Below are 21,192 nucleotides of genomic sequence, written 5' to 3'. Positions count from 1 at the left end.
CATCATCCATCCAGGCCGCCCTGGCCACGGTGGAATTCAGGTTCCTGCCAAGTGTGTCAAATATCACGCGTCAGGAGTGGGGAGGGCACGTGGGCGGGCCTGTCTGGGTATAAATTCTGGTATTTCTGCGTTCACCAGACAGCCTTAGTATCTTCTCAGCTGGGGATTCAGCACAGGAGAAACAGGCATTCTCTTTGCCTGAGTCCCTGAACGTGCTCTGCTGGGGCACCGGAGTCAGAAGCCAATTCCAGCTGTCTTGGCTTCTCAGACGCTTCCCAGGGACTCTCCCTAACGGAACACAGCAGTGATGGACCAGATGAAATCTAAAGCTGGGGCCCTGGGACTGTGGGTCCGTCTGCTGCTGGCTGTCTTCTTGCTGGGGGTCTACCAGGCATACCCCATCCCTGACTCCAGCCCCCTCCTCCAGTTTGGGGGTCAAGTCCGGCAGAGGTACCTCTACACAGATGACGACCAGGACATTGAAGCCCACCTGGAGATCAGGGAGGATGGAACAGTGGTAGGGGTAGCACACCGCAGTCCAGAAAGTGAGTGTGGGATGGGGCCTAACGGAGGTGAGGGGACTAGGCTCCTGGGTTCTCGCCTCTGTGGACAGACCCTGAGTGTCTTTGTATTGCCTCACAGGTCTCCTGGAGCTCAAAGCCTTGAAGCCAGGGGTCATTCAAATCCTGGGTGTCAAGGCCTCTAGGTTTCTTTGCCAACAGCCAGATGGAACTCTATATGGATCGGTGAGTTTCTCTCTGTGGTCCTCTCTCAGAGGCCCATGCTAAGAGAGTGTATGTTTAATGCATTCCCCATTAGCTGTGCACCCATTGTCTGTTTGCAAGAGAACACTGTCTTCGAATCTTGACATATGTGAAGGGCAGACTGGCTCTCGGAGAGGCTAAGTGTCAGGACTGTAACCCTGCACCTGACCTAACCTCTCACAGGTCTCGCTCCTGCTGACAGCAGAGCACTCTGGTACCCAAGACCAATAAATGTCATGACTGGAGGTGGCGGGCAGAATGCCAACCTAGGCAGAGAAAGGTTGAGGGAAGATGCTGGGCCTAAACCTGCTGGTCTGCAAGATAGAGAGGGTTGGGATTGGAGCTTCTGATGTGAATGGAGTTGATCCAGGTCTGGACTCCAGGTCTGAAGGAGGAGGCTGGAGCTTGACTCTGAATCCGAGAGAGGAGGCTGAGGCTGGACCTGAATCTGAAGGAGGAGTTTGGGGCGGGACTGTATAGTCAAGGGTTGGCAAATAGAAATGTACTGCGTGCCTGACTGTTTTCCCTGTCCCCCAGCCTCTCTTTGACCCTGAAGCCTGCAGCTTCCGGGAGCTGCTGCTCGAAGATGGATACAACGTCTACCAGTCTGAAGCCCATGGCCTGCCCCTGCGTCTGCCCCAGAAGGACTCTCCAAACCAGGATCCAACATCCCGGGGACCTGTGCGCTTCCTGCCCATGCCAGGCCTGCTCCACGAGCCCCAAGAGCAACCAGGATTCCTCCCCCCAGAGCCCCCAGATGTGGGCTCCTCTGACCCCCTGAGCATGGTAGAGCCTTTGCAGGGCCGAAGCCCCAGCTATACATCCTGAATCTTCCTGGTTCTAGGGATGTTTCTTTTTGAGTTTCCTCTTATTTATTATGGGTATTTATCTTATTTATTTATTTTAAATTTTTTCTTACTTGGAATAATAAAGAGTTTGAAAGAAAAATATGTGTTTGTTAAGAACTAAAATATGTTTCCTGTGTTTCTTTGAACCTGAGACCCTCCCTTAACCTGTCCTTCCCCACTGGGCACCATTCTGGGCTCTGATAAAGCATTCCTGGTACCATGAACTGTGTTAGTGTTTTGAAACTGTTCTTTCTTTATTCTTTTTTCTCTTCTTTTTCTGTTTTCTTTTCTTTTTCTTATTTCTTTTCTTTCTATTGTTTTTTTTTTTCTTTTTTGGAGACAGTGTCTCACTATGCAGTCCTGGCTGGCTTGTAACTTTGTAGACCAGGCTGACTTCAAAATCATACTGATCCACCTGCTTCTGCCTCCCTAGTGCTGGGATTAATGGCGTGCACCACCACATCTGGCTCCTATTTCTAGATAAAGTCGCATCTATAGAAGCTGAGATCTCAAACCTGGGACAAGCAGCTGAGGGCTCTATTTGACATATGAGAGAGGACCAGGTTTTCTCCCAGCATCCCTCAGTCCCTGACTGTTACAGGGCTCTCCTGGCTGGCGTATCTGGGACCCTACCCTGACTCTCAAGCCCAGGGGTTGGGCTACTCTTTCCTTATATAATCCAACAATTGTGGTTACCCCCTCTCTGTACCTTTGGCCTCCTGACTGCTGTACCTGGTACCATCTCTCTCTCCTCTCCCTTCCCCTCCCCTTCTCCTCACATGGCACAGCTCAGTCTACTCTACTCTGTTCATGTCCACTCTGGCTATGCTCTCCCATATATATATGTGTGTGTGTGTGTGTGTGTGTGTGTGTGTATGTGTATGTATATGTATGTGTGTGTGTATATATGTGTGTGTATATGTGTGTGTATGTGTGTATGTGTATGTATATGTGTGTGTGTATATGTGTGTGTGTATGTGTATGTATATGTATGTGTGTGTGTGTGTGTGTGTACGTGTATGTGTGTGTGATACGTATGAGTGTGTGTGTGTGCGTGTAATAAACTTTCTCCTCCACCATACCCAGAACCAGTCATGTTCCTCTCCTTTATTTTTTTTTCCATTCAATTAGGAAAGTGATATAAAGAGACAGGTCCCTATTTTGTTTCCAGTACTGAGAATGGAACCACGGGCCCTGTTCCTGCAAGGGCTCAATCACTGCACTGTACTGCACCCCTCACTGGGGGATTCTAGGCAGGGGCTCTACCGCTGAGCCACGCCCCCAGCCCCTCACTGGGGGATTCTAGGCAGGGGCTATACCGCTGAGCCACACCCCCAGCCCCTCACTGGGGCTTTACTGTTCTGTCACACCTCAGCTTTCTATTTTTGCTTTTTATTTTGAGACACAATCTCACCATGCTGGCCTTGAGCTTGTGACCATCCTGCTCACAGTAACAGACTTGGACCGTTGGGCTTTGCTCCATGGCAGTCTTGACTGAGCTCCGTATGACGTCATAAAAAACATAAATAAGATCATAAATAGACAAACAAAGCAACAATGTCATAAAATACAGTGGTGAATGGACAGCCACGTGTCACGCAACGACTGGTGCATGGACAAGCAAGAATATAATCCTCACCCCATGTGAGGCCCTGGGCCTCATACAACCCAACAGAAGCATGAAAAGAACTATTAAACTCTATCTTGGCAGATTTTCTTAAGGTTGTGATTAAATACTCTTCATATACCTGGGCATGGTGGTGCATGATTTTAACCCCAGCACTCAGGAGGTAGAGACAGTTGAATCTCTGGGAACTTGAGTCCAGCCTGGTCTACATACTGAATTCCAGGCTGCACAGTGTTACAAGTGTTACATAGTAAGAGCTGTATCAACAAACAAACAAACAATAAAACAACCAAAACAAACAAACAAACCCCTAACACTTCACTCAGAAACAGTGAGTAAGTTCATATTCTTGTGTAATCTATCTCTTTATTTGGTTGGGAGAAAGGTTTTCAGTGTGTGGTTCAGGCTGCCTGGAACCCCCAATCCTCCTGCCTCAGCCTCCTGAGTGCTGAGATTACAGTTGGACATGCCTCCCACCTTCAGAACTTTCAAATAGCCCAAGCTGGCCTTGAACTCACAGAAATCCTCCTGTCTCAGGGCTTTAGAGTGCTAAGATTACAGAGATGCGTTCTACAACTGAAGGCAAGAAGTTGGCCCTTTTGGAAAATGGAAACTCAGTCTGCAGTGTACCGTCCTGTAGCTTCTGGGCCAGACTTCCCAACACCATTTGTTGGAAAGATTGTGGTGAAACTTTTTCACATCTGACTAATGTTTTCTCTGTAGACAAGAAAAAGGCATGACTATTTGGGTTTTTGTTAATGATCAATTAATTTTTAAAGAATTAACTTTTTCGTTAACAGTCCACTGCCAAACTTCAACATCCAAAAATAGCAAGGCAAGAATTTCACAATTTTTATTTTCTTCAAATATTTGAACATTGTAAGTATAATCAAGAGGCTTCTGGGCCGAGCGAGACATGGCTCTGTGAGAGTGCTTACTTAGCATGCACTGAGTGTCCTTAGTGCTACTTAAACTGAGAGTGGAGGCTTCTAATAGGCGAAGGCGAGGTAAAAGGCCCAAAGTTCATGGCCACAATCCACTGTGTACACCCAGAGCCAGCCTGGGGAAGAGAGCTGCATGTTGTTTCACAGTGTACACTTACAGGTCAGAGGACAACGTAGGGGAAGTCAGCTCTCTCCCTCTACTATGAGCCCTGATGATCAAATTCAGGCTGTCAGGTTTGTCAGCAAGCGTCTTTTTCCACTGAGCCCTATTACCAGCCCTGGGGGGCAGGGGGTCTTTTAACATTTTTTGAAATGTTTGTTCTATTTTTTTATGTGTGTGTCCCTATCTGGCTATGTACACATTTGTACACGTGCCTCTGAGGCCAGAAAAGTGTGTCAGACCTCCTAAAGACAAGTTACGGGGGTGGGAGCTCCTCGACATTGCTGGGGATTGGACTGGTATGGAAATTTCTGGTTGTGTCATGTGATGCAGACTCATGGACTCACACCCCCTTGGCAAGCATAGGGAATGCTGTCCACCACTTAGCTCCGCCCTTTTTTATTTTATTTATTTGGGTTTTTTGTTTGTTTGTTTTTTTGTGGGAGGAACTCATGCAGCCCAGGCTAGCCTTGAACTTGCTATATAGCTGAGGGTGGCCTAAAATTCCAGAGCCTCCCGTGCCCAATATGCAAATGTTGAGACCAATTAGAGGTTCACATCACACTTACAGGGTTTCTATAGTGCTGAAGAAGGAACTAACGGCTTCACACATGACAGGCGAACAATCTACCACTTAAACTACATCTTTAGGACAAAAGAGACTGTGGCAAGCTCCGTGACCCGAGGCCAGGATAAGGTAGGACACTGAACTAAGAAGCCCACTCACTAAACTCAGTCTACTACACTTTGGGTCCTCGAAACAGTTCAAGGTCTGCAGGGTCTGGTGACAGGGCCCTCAGGGTCTGTGAGGCACTGTGCAATTAAGAGGTCCACACAGATTTGTCTTTTGAACATTCTCACTTTATTCAATCATTTCTTACAATACAACCCCTTGTGTTACAATGTATCATATCAGAGCTCGTCTCAGAACCAGATCAGAGCTGGTTTGTTACATAATCAGGGCGAGCTGCTTTATGGCTGGCTCCTTTTGGGCCAACCTGGAGGCTGATGCAAAAGCATCAGGTTAGAGATCAGCCTTGGCAACTTATCAAGACCAAGCAAGCAAGGAATGAAAGAAGCAGCCAGTTAGCCAGTTAGCACAAGCCGCCGTGCGCCATGCTGTGTTTATTTCCACTTACTGCCTGGTCCTGGAAACGACCTTAATATCGATTTTGTTAGTTACACAAATCATAATTGGATGCACCTGTTTCCTTTTGATTTCTACCTGTTCTATTTCCATCTCTTGTTCTACCACAAAATACTATAATGAATAAACATAAAATATTTACTGTGTGTGATAGTGGCACATGCCTTTAATCCAGCACTAGGAAGACAGAGGCCAATGGATCTCTGTGAGTTTGAGGCCAGACTGGCCTACACAGTGAGTTCCAGAACAGCCAGGGCTACATAGAGAAACCCTGTATTGAAAAAAAAGTGTGCGTGTGCGTGTGCGTGTGAGAGAGACAGAGACAGAGACAGAGACACAGAGAATACTATGCATGATATATGGATCTTGCCAGTTTGAACTTTTACCTGCACTCTAAGCACTCATTTCTACACAAAGCGTGTTTTCAGACTGTGTTCAGACTTTGGCATCTTTGCCTGTCTAATAAGCTGGCAGAGGCAGGGAGTGTGGACCCAGTATGCATTTCTGTCTATAATAAATTAGATGGCAGATGTATTCACAGATGTATAAAACATATGCGCCTGGGGCTCCGAAGTAGAGTCCCTGCCTAGAATACCCACTAGTGGAGGTGTTTGGGGGTGTCCATCAGTGCTACAAAGCCACAAGTGAGGGGCTGGGACATTGCTCAGCAGTAGGGATTTTAAGGTCTTGATTTCCAATTCCAGCAAACACAAAAACAGCCAGCATAAATGCTATGGTAGTTTGAATGAGAAATGTTCCACATAGGATCCTGTGTTCGAACACCTGAGTCCCAGTCACTGGTGCTGCTCTTGAGGAATGTGAGCCGTTAGGAAGCAGAGCATTTCTGTATGTCCCTGGGCAGGTTCTGAGAGTTTATACCTCCACTACTTCCTGTTCTCTCTTTCTCTCTCTCTCTTTCCTTCCTCTCTTTTCCTCCCTCTCTCCCTCTTTTTTTTAAAGAATTTTTTATTTTATGTATATGAGTACACTGTAGCTATCTTCAGACACACTAGAAAAGGGCACTGAATCCCATTAAGATGGTTGTGAGCCACCATGTGGTTGCTGGGAATTGGACTCAGGATCTCTGGAAAAGTAGTCAGTGCTCTTAACCTCTGAGCCATCTCTTCAGCCCCTTCCCTCCCTCCCTCTTTCTCTCCTTCCTTCTCCTTCTTCCTCTCTCTCTTCTTCCCTCTCTCTCTTTCTCCTTCCCCTTCACTCCCCCTCCCTCCTTCTCTTTCTCCCTCCCTCCTTCCCTTCCCTCCCCCTCTCTCTCCATCTATTTTCCTCCCTCCCCCCTCCCTCCATCTTTCCCTTCCTTTCTCCCTCCCTCTTCCTCCCTGTCTCCCTGTCTCCCATCTTCTCTCCTTCTCCCTCCCTCCCTCTGTCAGCTAGCTGTGTGTGGAGGCCTTCCTTGCCATGATGTACCTCTATCCCTCTGGAACAGTAAGCCAAAATAAATTCTTTCAACCTCAGGTTGTTTTTGGTAATGGTATTTTATCATAGAAATAGAAAACAAATACAGTTGTTTATACATATATATTAATATCTCACATATGTGTAAATTCTGTTCCCTGGTACCTTTCCATATTCGTACAGTGTCCAGACACCAGCACTCACAGCCTCTCTGGTGTGAGGTGACACAGGAGAAGCTGTATACATGAATCCCAAAATGCCCACTTCCACATGCTTTGTGATGCGTGCAGTTTCTGGATGCCCAGTCTTCACATCTTTGTTATTTTGAGAGGGGAAAAGAGTAACTTGGGAGAAGAGAACCAAATTTTATGACAAAATCAAATCTGACTGACAGGAATGGACACAGAGGTTTACTGACTCCCAGGGTAAGCAAACTGTCATGCTGGTGGTTTTGTTGCTATGAAGGAAGTCTCTGACTATGAAGGAACATCAAGACCACACATACCTGGAGGTCTGATAACAGGCCTTTGAGATTACGGTACACCTATTAAGATTCAGAGAGAAAAGCCTTTGGCTGGCCTGGAAGGATAGCTTCTCTTCCTCTGACTGTTTTGCACTGACTTCACTATGTAGATATTGCTGATTTTTATTATTTTATGTTTTATTTTATGCTTTGATGCTTTCACAGATATACAACTAATGGGCTGAGGGCAGTGAGAGGCTCAGCAACAGTAAAGGTGCTTACTGGGAGAATCTCACAGTGGAAGTTTGATCCCTAGGAGCCGTGCCATGTAGTGAAAGGAAAGAACAACCTCCTGCAAGCTGTCCTTCGACTTCTGTATATGTGCAGTGGTATACCAAGGCCATAGTGCACACACGTGCACACACAAACATGCACACACCACATACATACACACATACACAAATGCACCACAACACACACATTCTTACCACACACAAACACATGTGCATGTGCTCACACAGGTAAAATTTTTAAGTTAGATAACTCAGTATTTAAAAATTTCATCTACAGGGCATCTGATCCCTTCTTCTGGCTTCTATAGACTCTATACTCACATGCAGGTCTACCATACACACACACACACACACACACACACACACGCGCAAAGTAAAATTGTATAACAAAACACAAGAGCAGATTATACTTCTTTTTTTTTTTTTTTTTGGTTTTTCGAGACAGGGTTTCTCTGTGTAGCCCTGGCTGTCCTGGAACTCACTCTGTAGACCAGGCTGGCCTCGAACTCAGAAATCCTCCTGCCTCTGCCTCCCAAGTGCTGGGATTAAAGGCGTGCGCCACCACCGCCCGGCCCCAGATTATACTTCTAATCCTAGCACTCAGACCACTGAGACAGGGGGACAGCTAATTTTAGGCCAATATTCATAGTAAAGGCTCAGTGAATGTCATAGTGAGTATAAGCTTGTAAAAGTGTGCTCACCCGAGCTCATCCCCGGAACCTAGTGAAGCTGAGTGTAGAGTCTATAGAACAGATCCAAATATCTACAAAAGAGAGCCTGGGGGTGTGGCTCAGGGGTAGGGATCCTGCTTAGAATCCCCCAGTGAGAGGAGCTGGGTGCAGCAACCATTACTGCTTATATAAGTCTGGGGAAGAAGTGGGTAGTGAATTTGGTCAGCTTCAAGAACTTCCTGAGCCTTTTGAGTTGGTTTTTTTTTTCCCCTGAATTTTAAAAAGCCTCCCTTTGAAGTTTATGAGTCTTGTTGTTTTCCTTTCAAGATAAAAATCTTCGCTGTTTTTTTCTTTTTTGTTAGTGATTTTATTTAATTTTATTATTTTTATTTTGTGTGCATTGGTGTTTTGCTTGCATGTATGTCTGTGTGAGGGATCCAGATTCCTTGGTACTGATGTTACAGACAGTTGTGAAATGCCATGTGGGAATTGAACCCAGGTCATCTGGAAAAGCAGCTAGCTGTGCTCTTAACTGCTAATCCGTCTTTTCAAGACAGGGTTTCTCTGTGTAGCCCTAGCTGTCCTGGAACTCACTCAAACCCAGAGATCCACTCGCCTCTGCTGGAATTAACTGCGTGCCAGCACTCCTGGCTTCAATATGGAAAGTTTTAACTCCAAGGAGTTTGCTACATGACATGTTTCAGGATTATTAAGCTTACGGCCACGAAGGATTATATGCTGACGAGGTGGGAAGACTCAGACTAAAATGAGCAGCACGAATCCCTGACCCCAGGTCCTGAACCAGATAACCAGGAGAAGTGTATCTGAACACAAGCATCCACTGCCCTCTGCTTCAGCCTCCTTCTCTGTGACCTGTCTGTAACAATGGACTGTACCTTTGAACTGTCAGCTAAAATAAATCCTTTTCCCCTTGAGTTGCTTTTGCCTCAGGAATAGAAAAAGTAACTGGGGGCTGGAGAGATGGAAGGACATCTACAGACAGATAAATCAATAAACATAATGTTAGGTTTCAGAATCCCAGGACAAATGGCTGACTGAGGTGCCTATTAACATATTAAAGTAGATGCTGGCCAGTTTTCCCAGCATCCTTCAGTACCTGGAGCTCCTCCCAACTCTTCTCCCCTATATACCCTAAACTTCTCCCTACCAGGACCTTCCACTTCCTTCACCCAGCCTGACTGCTATATAACTCAGCTATTTTGGCCAAGCTGCTCTCTTGGCCTCGTGGCCCAGACCATGTTTCTTGGTTGATGGCTCCTCTCTTGCCCTCCCTCCCTGTCTCTGTTTTCATGGTCCAGTTTAGGCTGAAGACCACATGTGGGACTGAACAGGAACAATATACCTTGTAAATTAATGGGAGACTGAAACAGGAAAAATATACCTTGCAGGTTAGGGTTCTGTTTGCAATTAAGACACTTAAAAAGTTTGCAATCCCACCAGCAATGGAAGAGTGTTCCTCTGTCTCCACATCCTCACCAGCATGTGCCTGTCACCTGAGTTTTTTGATCTTAGCCATTCTGATTGGTGTAAGGTGGAATCTCAGGGTCGTTTTAATTTGAATTTCCATGATCATTAAGGACTTTGAAGATTTAAGTGCTTCTTAGCCCTTCGAGATTCCTCTGTTGTGAATTCTCTGTTTAGTTCTATACCCCAAGTGGAGAGATGGGGTTGCCATCCCACAGTGAAAAGCTCTGACCCAGAATTGTTCCTGTCTGAAGGAACCGCAGGGACAAAAATGGAGAACACCATGAGAGAAAAGAGGTGACAGGCCCAAATCAGGATCCAGCTCAAGGGGAGGACTGGGGCTCTGACACTGTTACTGATGCTATGGTGTGCTTACAGACAGGGACCTAGCATGGCTGTCCATTGAGAGGCACAACCAGCAGCTAAAAGAGTCAGATGCAGATACTAACACCCAACCAATGGACAGAAGCCAGGCACCCCTGTGGTTAAATTTGGGAAAAGCTGGAAGAATCTGAGGAGGAGTGTGGCCTTATGAGAAGACCAGCAGTCTCAAATGACCTGGACCCCTGAGATCTCTCAGACACTGAGCCACCAACCTGGCAGCACACACCAGCTGATTGATATGAGGCCCCGGGCACATATACAACAGAGGACTGCTGGGTCTGGCCTCAGTGAGAGAAGATGCACCTAACCCTCCAGAGACTTGAGGCCCCAGGGAGTGGGGAGGCCAGGGGGGTGGGAGGATGGTGAGGACATCCTTTTGGAGACTGGGGGATGGGGGGAGGTATGGGCTGGGGAATGGTTGGGGGGCAGACTGGGAGGGTGATGAAGTCTGGACCGTAAAAAAGGATTAAAGAACAAAACTAAGTATTTTAAAAGGACACTTAAAAAGAAGTTTCTATTTGCCCTATGTTAAGTCCTTTCAAGTTAAAGTTTCTAACTGCAATTAAGAAGGTCCTGTTTCTTGGATCTGATGTAATCTGCTTGCAATCTCATTCCTTTTTTCCTTCCCTTTCTTTGTATCTTTGTAACAATGTATAGAGGACCAGTCCTATAGGGGGTAATATTTGGAAATCAGTACCCGGTTCGCCTTGTTCCTGGGCAGCCACCATGTTTCCTCTGCTCCTCGGCTACGACCGGAGCTCCAACTAGCTAGATGCGCAGGCCCTGGCACCTACGAGACGCATTGGCTCTGCCAATCCCCCACGCTGCATCCACAAAGCTCAGCTGAACCCCAGACAATGTCTGCCATCCTCGCAGTGTCCCGTAGAAATGAGACTCTTAGAGCTTAATGACTATCTAAAGGATTTACATATGTATAAATGCTCAATTAACAAGATGCCCACACAATTAGAGTTGTTACCCAGTATCTAACCTTTTGACAGAAGCTGGATCCATTCATGGTTCTCCATGGCTGATAGCCTCCTTCTCCTCTTCCTCTATTTCTCCCCTCCCTTTCCTCTATTTCTCCCCTCCCCTTCCTCTTTTTCTCCCCTCCTCTTTCTCTTTTTTCTCCTCTCTGCCCCCTCTCCTGCTGCCAAATCACCAAACTCCACTTCAAATACAATGTAGCAGACTAAATATCCTGCTATATATCACCCTTTCTGTTAGAATAAGAGGAAAAAAACTTTCCCTCAAAATATAATTAGAGCACAATTATTACCAATCTGTAATAATAAGGTACAAGACAGACGTAATACCCAGTCTGATATTGTCAATAAAGAGACCATTGTCATCTATCTTAACTTAAAAGACTATAGTTCTGTACCTGGTTTATGTCTTGGCTTTAGAATGAATGCCATCTGAAAACCATCCTCTCAAATCTGTTCTCTCAAAGTAAATAGCCTGGGTTGGCTAAGTGACTATAAGTCTTCAACCCTGTCAGGAATCCAGAATGACTGAATTAACTGAAAATATGGGAAACACAAAGCATAGCTTCCAAAAATAGCCAATTATATAGACCGCTGAACACCTGGACAGTCCATACTACAAAATGTTGGAGCATCCGATCTTCAGCCTTCTGGCCCAGGATCATCTGACAGACCTATAATGCAGAATATTGAATGGCTGATCACTCTGTCTTGGCAGATATAATCAGTCAACTATTCCGCAAGTGTGTCCTTTTCCTGGACAGTAATTTGTCTGTAGATGAAAAGAGGCAATTCTTGCCTAGCGGCTGTCTCACCACAACTGGAGTAACTCCAAAGATGCTCAGTTTCTTCTTAGAATCCAAGAAGGGGAAGCTGTCAGGAGCAGACAGGTCAATAGTCAAATGATCTTTAATAAAGAAACGTCTATATCATCAATTCTGTGGACTTTTGACATTTTTGAAAACCAACTATTTATGACCAACTATCTTGACCTTTATTCCAGAGGAAAACTATAACTAAACAACTCAGAATCACACCCATTTTGAAAGTTAAAGCAATCTAAAATAAATGAAGTAACTGAAGTACTGTATATGACTATTCTCAGGCCTTTCCTATTTTACCAAGCAGGAAATAAACTCAGAATTCCCGTGGGGACCACGCTAGACAGAACCCGAGCATCCTGTGAGGCAATATAACTTTATACCGTCTTAATACACTTGATTACACTATCTTTCTGTTCGGGTCTCTGTCTAGAGCAGCCTTCTACTTATTTATTTATCTGTAGGTCTCTCTATAGGAGCCAGAGAAATTCTATTACCTGATCAAAGCAGACAATGAATATCACTGTACTCTGTACCTTGAGTCAGTGACAATTTTCCCTATCTTAGTTCCAAACCGTGGGTGAAATTCCCCCACGTGATTCAGATAAATCTGTTTTCTAAAAGGAAATAATCCCTATATTGTAAATTCACAGTTAAATCAGTAACTGCTCCAAAGTGGAGGCTTATTCATTTGGCTCTCTTACTCAGAGCAGCTTGCAATTTCTTACAGCAGGGGACCTGCCTGCAAGCAGTTTCTTTGTTCAAAACTCATATCAATGCTACTCACTCTTTCACTTTAAAAAAAAAAATACAACTTTAACTCTCCCGTGAATAATCTTAAATTTCTAGTGAATTTTTTTCCGTGGAATTGGTGCACCACTTGTAGGGGAGATAATTAGAAAACAGTGCCTAGGCAGTGGTGTCGCACACCTTTAATCCCAGCACTTGGGAGGCAGAGGCAGGCGGATGGATCTCTGAGTTCGAGGCCAGCCTGGTCTACAGAGTGAGATCCAGCACGGCCAGGGCTCCACAGAGAAACCCTGTCTCGGAAAAAAAAGAAAAAAGAAAGAAAGAAAGAAAGAAATTAAGAAAAGAAAAGAAAAGAAAATAGTGCCCAATCTGGCTTGTTCCTGGGCAGCCACCATGTTTCCTCTGCTCCTCGGCTATGACCGGAGCTCCAACTAGCTAGATGCGCAGGCCCTGGCACCTACGAGACGCATTGGCTCTGCCAATCCCCCACGCTGCATCCACAAAGCTCGGCTGAACCCCAGACAATGTCTGCCATCCTCACAGTACCCGGGAAATGAGACTCTTAAAGCTTAATGATTATCTAAAGGATTTACATATGTATAAATGCTCAATTAACAAGATGCCCACACAATTAGAGTTGTTACCCAGTATCTAACCTTTTGACAGAAGCTGGATCCATTCATGGTTCTCCATGGCTGATAGCCTCCTTTTCCTCCTCCCCTTCCTCTTTTTCTCCCCTCCTCTTTCTCTTTTTCTCCCTTCTCCACCTCCTCTCCTACTCCCTAATCACTGAGCTCCACTCGGAATACAGTGTAGCAGACTAAATATCCTGTTACAAAGTCCCTCACCCATGGGAACACCTTATCTCTCTTATAAGAGGGAATTCAAGAGGCCAAATTCCAATTTAGGGTGAGGTAGCTAGCTGGCCAGTCCAGGGTGTACCCCAAATACAGCTTGCTTTAATTAAACAATCAAGGACTCTGTCTTCTTTCAATTCTCGGGTTCAACGCGTGTTCAGCCTGGACATTTGCCTCTGCCTGCTTCCTCCCTCATATCTACGATAAAATTTCTCTCCATACTTGAGTAGACATGTCCTCCACCATTTATTTTATTTTTCTCATTCGCATATCAATATGTTTCTAGGGTTTGTTGTTTGATACACATCTCTCTCTCTAGCCCAGCCTGGCCTAGAGCTCCCAGTGCATTTCTTACCTCAGCAGCAAACCAATCTCCAGTGCCTCCGTTTCTAATCCTCAGGGCCCTTTCCTCCCATTTCTGCTTCCCAGATGCCCGAGCTAACCCCAGCATTGGGTACTGCAGCATACAAGGTGAACCCTGTGCACAACTCTGTTGGTGCAGTACACCATGGCTGTGGCTGTCATCTTGCATCCAAAGGCCTGCATGGACTACCTGGGTGGACAGTGTTGCCTGAGGGGGTGGGGGGAATCAAGACCACCCTGGTACTATTTGTTATAGATAGTTTTGCTATTAAAGTTTCTTCTTGTTATGACCATAAAGAATTTGAGGAACCCTCATAGACTAAGAACTGTATGCAGCCACAAATAATTAGAAGATTTCTTTATGTATGCATGTATGTATGTGTGTGTATGTATGTATGTATTGCTGAGTGACCCACTCTGTAACCCAGGCTGGCCTCAAACTTATGATCCTCCTGCCTCAGCCTCCTCCTGAATACTGAGATGATGGGTATGTTAGGAAATAACATGGTGGAAGGAGTGCCTGGCAGGCCCATGCCAAGGTGTTCCCTGAGAAATCACGCCATGGGACAGATCTGGTATAAAGGAAGTTTATTTGGAAGGGAAGGGGAGTGAGGACCTGAGAAGGAGTAGAGGAGACAGAGCCACGAGGGCAGAGAAAGCAGGGACAGAGAAGGACAGAAAGAGAGAAAGAGAGGCTGGGCAGGAATGAGTGTGAACAGAGGGGATGGGGGAGGCAGAGGAGGAGAGAGGGCTGGGGTACGGAGCAGTCCTCTCATCTGCTACCAGACCACCTGCATCTGGCAGCAGCAGGTGATGATGCCTATTGCTAGGTCCCTGTGAGGAGCCTAGCTGAATTGTCTGTAAGCCAACAGGGTATGCACCCTGACACTGGGCCCAGGTCACAGTTTATTACAGTTTAATACACTGATGAACACCTACCAAGGTCAGGTTATGGGACAGAATCAGGAAAGACAAGGCCTTCCCTGCCTCTCTACCTCCTCAAAGCCCAGTTCGGCAATATCTGCCATCCTTAGAATCTGCCGAAGCTCCCTCTGCGGAGCTTTCTTTCCTGTGCTGCTTTCCCAGCGATCCTTCCTGTAGGCAGCCAGGCTGCCCAGAAGGAGCAATCAGAGGTCACGTGACAGTGTGATAGTCTTGTTTACCTGGACTGGCCTGAGGCTCAATGCACTTGCTTCTGTTTAATCTCTCGATTATTGCTGGAACATTCTTCCATCAAATCATGCCCGAACCCCTCGCTGGGGGATTCTAAGCAGGGCCTCTCCCACTGAACCACCCCACCCACTCACAGAAGTAGCTGACAGCACTATAAAGTTGTGCTTGGTTCATGAGAGCTAAATGGGCCTTGACTAGGTCGTGCTGCTCGGAGGCGGGGCTTCTCGGAGGCGGGGCTGCTAGGAGGCGGGGCCTCAATCCAAGTGCTCTGCAGGGTGTGTTCTTTGGGATCTCCTCTCCTTTCTTCCCATCAATCACAGAGACTTAGGCAGCTCTGCTGCTAGGAGGTTCTGTTTATCCCAGGCCCAGGAAACGTCGTAGGAGGCAGCCATGGCCAGAGACTTCTGAAGCCGTGTACTCACGTCAACCCTTCTTCCTTAGCCCCTTAGGAATCCTCTCACAGTGGGAAGCTGCTGCACAGGGATGGGCTTGGGAGTCCAGGCTGTGAACCTCATCTTCTCTAACATTCTCTAATATTCTCTAATATTCTACTCGGTTTTTAATTGTTAAAGACAATATCTATAACAATTTAAAACAAAATTCTCTAGTTTCATTTCTCTTGCTGTTAGAAAATATCCTGACCAACGTAACTGAGAGCAGAGAGGAGGTGGCTCGGCTAACAACACCAGGTCACAGTCCTTCTTCGTGGGGAAGTCAAGACAGGAACTTGAACAGCTGGACACATGGCATCCAGGCAAAAGCAGAGAGAGATAAATACATGCATGCTCCCTTATATGTATGCTTATGCTCAGCTTGACTGACACAGTTCAGGACCCCATGCCTAGAGAATGGTGCCCCCCATAGTGGGCTGGGTCTTTCACATCAATTAAGACAGAACCCTCGAGGGCCAACCTAATGTACAAAGCTGGTCCTTGAGATTCTACTCCGGTGATTCTAGGTTGTATCAGGCTGTTAAAGTTAATCATCAAGTAATTCCTATTTACTTTTTGTAGTTGAGATATTGGGGATCAAACCTCAGGTTTCTAGCATGCTACCTGAACACTCTTCCATCAGACCATGCCCTAACCTCTCAACAGAGGGTTGGTTCTAGCAGATGCTCAACCATTGAGGCACACCCCCAGCCCCCAGTGGGATTCTCCACATGGGCCTTATTACTGAGCTCTGGTTATTGTCTAGATTTTGTGTATGTGGGACATGCATATATTACTGTATGCAAGTGTGTGCTCACACAGGGGTGAGCATTCATCATTGGGTATCTTTCACAATAGATCTCCACCCTCCCCCTCCCCCAGATTTAAACAGTTTTAAGCTTTTTTTTTAAATTATTATTGATGTTTATGTATACATGCGTTTATACATTTCTATGTATATTGTGAGTGTGGGCACAGCTGCGTCACTGCATAGGCGTGGACATCAGAGGACAACCTTCAGGATTCAGGTCTCTCTTTCCACCATGGTTTCTGGAGATTGAACTCAGTTTGCCAGGCTTACACAGCAAGTGCTGTTATGTGCTGAATCATTGCTCACAGTGGTGTCTCTAGGCAAGCGGGTCAATGACCTCCCAGACTCTGCTAGTCTCCATCCCCTGGGTGACAGATTCTTGCCTCTGGGCCCAGTGTTCTACATGTGTGGTGGGGATCAAACCCAAGCCCTTTGCCTGCATGTGAAGCACTTTACCCACTGAGCTGTACCTCTAGCCCCACCCTCTCTTCAAACAGGGTCTCCTCTCGCTGAGTTGCCCAGGCTGGCCATGGACTTGTGATCCTCCTGGCCACCCAGCCAAATCTCTTCTTCTGCCCAGCAGGTCATGTGAACATTGTCTTTTGCCCATGAACATGAGGCTGCAGTAGGCTCACCACCATCAGCTTCTACACCTGCAGAAACACATAAAGACATTTGCCCAAAACTGTATCTGTCTGGTCTCTGACACCCATGTCCTCTATAGAAAGGACCTCAGATTTGCTCATAAAGTCAGTCTGTGGTCTGATCCCGCCCTGATGGTCTGTGATGTCCGTGGTCACTGCAGACATCAGTCATACCTCCAGGAGCCTTCTTCATCTGAGTCACATGAGGGACGTCTGACTATGCTGACGTGTAAAATTGACCATTGCTCTACCTGTCAAGCCACCAAGGTAAATGTCATCAGGATTCTGGCCTCAAAGTCCATGTTCTCCACCACTGAGCCAGGTTTGCTACAGCTGAAAACACCAGTCACTGTGGATTGTTTGGTACCTTGAATAGCATGTGTCCTATTCATTGGAAGAGATGGGGTGCATGTATGAAGTGTGTGTGTGTGTGTGTGTGTGTGTATGTGTGTGTGTGTGTTTGCCCATGCATGTACATGTGGGGCATGGTGCTTGTTCATGTAGGATGTGTGTTCGTGTGTAGGGTTTGGGCATGTGTATATATAGAAGTGTGATCTCACCTCACAGTAATGAATACTCTTCACAGACCATCTTTCTGGGTCCTTTGCATGCAACTCAGTGGGGAGGAAGGAGGCCATATCCATCTACCCCTGCAGGGTTCTGCACCAATCCATTCAGAAAGCAGCTGCTTGCTTCAGTGTCTGTAACTATGCCTAGTGATCAGATGTGTCATGCGTAGTCAGCAATTGGATTAGATGGAGCTCTCAAACTTTCTCTGGCCGGGCGGTGGTGACACACGCCTTTAATCCCAGCACTTGGGAGGCAGAGGCAGACAGATTTCTGAGTTCAAGGCCAGCCTGGTCTACAGAGTGAGTTCCAGGACAGCTAAGGCTACACAGAAAAAAACTGTCTCGATAAACCAAAAAAACAAACAAACAAACAAAAAAACAACAACAACTTTCTCTGAAGAAATGGACAAGGTGGAGGAGAACCCCAAGTAGCTGCCATCTGAGGACTAGAACAGGCAGGAGGAATTAGGGGGGTTAACCAAGGATGAAATGCTCAGGGCTTAATTTTTTTTCAGGACTTGAAGTTTAAGGTCAGCCCTGTATATAATTTCCAGGTCAGCCTAGACTACATGAGACTCTGTCTCAAAGAAAGAAACACACACACACACACACACACACACACACACACAAGTAAAAGAAGGCAGGGGCTGGATATAGAATTTTCCCAGCATGTGGTGCTAGGCTCAACCCCTGCTACACAAAAATTAATTAAAGTCACAGGCAAACGCTGGGCTTATGAGGTTAGCCACATAGACACAGGCGAAGCCTGGGCTTCCTCAGTGGCCTGTCACCAGAACCTCAGAGTTCTTATCTGTAACTAGAGATGAAGGGAATCCCACAGTGCCAGGGTGGTTAGTGTGACCTCGGAGTCAAGCCACTATCATCTGTCTAGTTCCCAAGTATCTTCAGCACCCCCCCAAAGGGCAATTCTGCTCCCATTACGTGGCTATGTCCCATTGTCTTTTCCCTGCCAGACAAGCCAAAACTACTTCACACATGTAAAGAATCATACAATGGCCTTTTGTGCCTGGCTGCCTCCAGTTAGCGTTCTCAGGGTTCACTCATGTTATGGTGTGTGTCTCTGTCTTGCTCCCTTAGTGAATGAATAGCAATCCTAATGCACTGTGAGCCGGCATGGCAGTACCACTGCATGCTGGTAAAAACAGGAGGGTTGCAAGTGCAACGTTACTCTTTGCTACGTAGCGATTTGGGGGCCAGCCTGGGATGTGGGACCCCAGAAACCAAAACAGGAACTGGAGAGGTGCTCTGTGGGTAAGAGAACTTGACATTCAAGCATGAGAACATGAGCTAAAGTCCCCTACATCCACGGGAAAAGCCCAGCATGGCTGCACACACATGTAACCCTAGTGTTGTGTGGTGGCGAGAGGCTCATTCCAGCTCCCTAGACAATCAGTCAAATGACGAGCCTTCAGTTCAGTGAGAGACCTTGTCTTAAGTGAAAGGAAAGACAGTGATAGAGGCTGACACCTCAGCTCATGTTCTGGTCCTACATGAATACACACTCACACTCCACCCTGAATGCACACAGAAGATGCACATAGTTGCACACTCAAGTGCATGCAACACACACACACAAACTACCATCTTACCATCTCTACATAGCCCTGGTTGTGCTGGAACTTACTCTGTAGAACCGAATGGTCTCAGACTCACAGAGATTTACCTACCTCTGCCTCCCAAAAGTTAGGATTATAGGTGTGTTCCACTATACCCTGGAGCTTGAATATGGTGTCCACAGGGAATAGTACTATTAGGAGGTGTGGCCTTGTTGGAGGAAGTGTGTCACTTTGGGTGAGCTTTGAAACCCTTCTCCTAGCTGCCTGGAAGCCAGCCTTCTTCTGTTTTCGTTCAAATAAGATGCAGAACTCAGTTCCTATAGCAGTGTCTGCCTGGATACTGCCATGATGATAATGGACTGAACCTCTGAACCTGTAAGCCAGACCCAATTAAATGTTGTCCTTTATAAGAGTTGCCTTGGTCATGTTGCCTGTTCATAGCAATGGAAACCCTAATTAAGACACACGGTTAATACAACTTTTAATTATTATAACCGTCGGTAGACATTTGAGTTGTTTACACAATTCGTCTATAACTGCTGTGTACTTTTACATACGATTTCCAATCTGACTCCTGTTTTTAATTCTCTGTAGTGTATAGTTGAGTGTGAGTATATGCCTCTGTGTGTGTGTGTGTGTGTGTGTGTGTGTGCGTGTGACAGAGAGAGAGAGAGAGAGAGAGAGAGAGAGAGAGAGAGAGCACATCAGTTGTCTGGGATCAAATTCACACCGTCAGTCTTGGCAGCTAGTGCCTGTACTTTCTGATATTAACATTAAAAATATGCATAATGAGAAAAAGCAGTGTCAGACGCCAATAGGAGTCTAGCTGATCATTATTGTTGTTGTTTTGAAACATGAACTCCCTAAGTAGCCCAGAAAAGCTTTGAACTTCTGACCTTCCAGCCTCCGCGTGCAGAGTCCTTGGATTAGTCATGGGATTCCATGCCTAAAGTGGCCCCAGACAGTCAGAGCTACACAGAGACATCCTGTTTCAAAAAAAAAAAAAAAAAAACAAAGCAAAAACAAAAAGTTGTTTGCTGAAAAAAAATCACTTAAAGTTATTCTTTCAACAATCCCTCATGTAGCTGTTATACAGATATTTTAATCATTAACACATAGACATTTGTTTTTGGAAGCTCATTCTGTAAACTATTCTTCCTTGGTGCCTTTCTTCCCAACAGATACTGTGTCCTGTACTGGCCTCCAGGTGGCACCAGGCAGCCGCTTCTGATCTGAGCGTTTCCCCAGGGCTTAGTTACACAGACTTACTGGTGTTTTAAATCTTTGGTTTGTGGCCATTGAGATGACTCAGCTTGCTGTCAAACCTGACAATCTCAATTCCTTCCCCTGAACCACACAGTAAAAGGAGAAAATCTGTGAAAGGTGTCATCTGATCATGGCAAAAACAGGTGCATGTACACAATGGATAAATTAAGAAAAGTTTTTTGGGGCTGGAGAGATGGCTCAGCAGTTAAGAGCACTGACTGCTCTTCCTAGAGGTTCTGAGTTCAACTCCCAGCAACCACATGGTGGCTCACAACCATCTGTAATGGGATCCGATGCCCTCTTCTGGTGTATCTGAAGACATCAAAAGTGTACTCATAAATTAAATGAATAAATAAATCTCTTTTTAAAAAGTTTTTTGGGCCGGGTGGTGGTGGCGCACGTCTTTAATCTCAGCACTTGGGAGGCAGAGGCAGGCAGATTTCTGAGTTCGAGGCCAGCCTGGTTTACAGAGTGAGTTCCAGGACAGCCAGGACTACACAGAGAAACCCTGTCTCAAAAAACCAAAAAAAAATTTTTTTTTGTTTTTTTCTCTATATGTTTGTATATATATATATGTGTGTGTGTGTGTGTGTGTGTGTGTGTGTGTGTGTGTATATAGTGTTGTACACATACATACTCACTCATATAAGGCTGGAGAGATGGATGGGCCACTTTTGAATCACCACTGGGCACACAGGAAAGTTACAAAGAACCCAAGTGGCTTTTGTTGGGAACAAGCAAAAGA

The 21,192-nt window shown here is 45.9% G+C and overlaps 1 protein-coding gene across 1 annotated transcript; it reads left to right on the top strand.

The window, feature by feature from the left end:
- The first annotated feature begins 112 nt into the window (after window positions 1-112).
- Fgf21 (fibroblast growth factor 21) lies at window positions 113-1,720 on the top strand. The gene is made up of 3 exons (XM_028788950.1): window positions 113-545; window positions 643-746; window positions 1,302-1,720. Exons 1-3 carry the CDS (start codon window positions 308-310, stop codon window positions 1,590-1,592), a joined length of 633 nt encoding a protein of 210 aa, XP_028644783.1. The 5' UTR covers window positions 113-307; the 3' UTR covers window positions 1,593-1,720.
- Window positions 1,721-21,192: the final 19,472 nt, after the last annotated feature.

Source organism: Grammomys surdaster, unplaced genomic scaffold (genome assembly GCF_004785775.1).
Source record: "Grammomys surdaster isolate TR1022 unplaced genomic scaffold, NIH_TR_1.0 125769, whole genome shotgun sequence".
NCBI classification, from domain to species: domain Eukaryota; kingdom Metazoa; phylum Chordata; class Mammalia; order Rodentia; family Muridae; genus Grammomys; species Grammomys surdaster.
The sequence above is the reverse complement of the archived record's forward strand: the minus strand, read 5'-3'. Positions and strand labels throughout refer to the sequence as shown.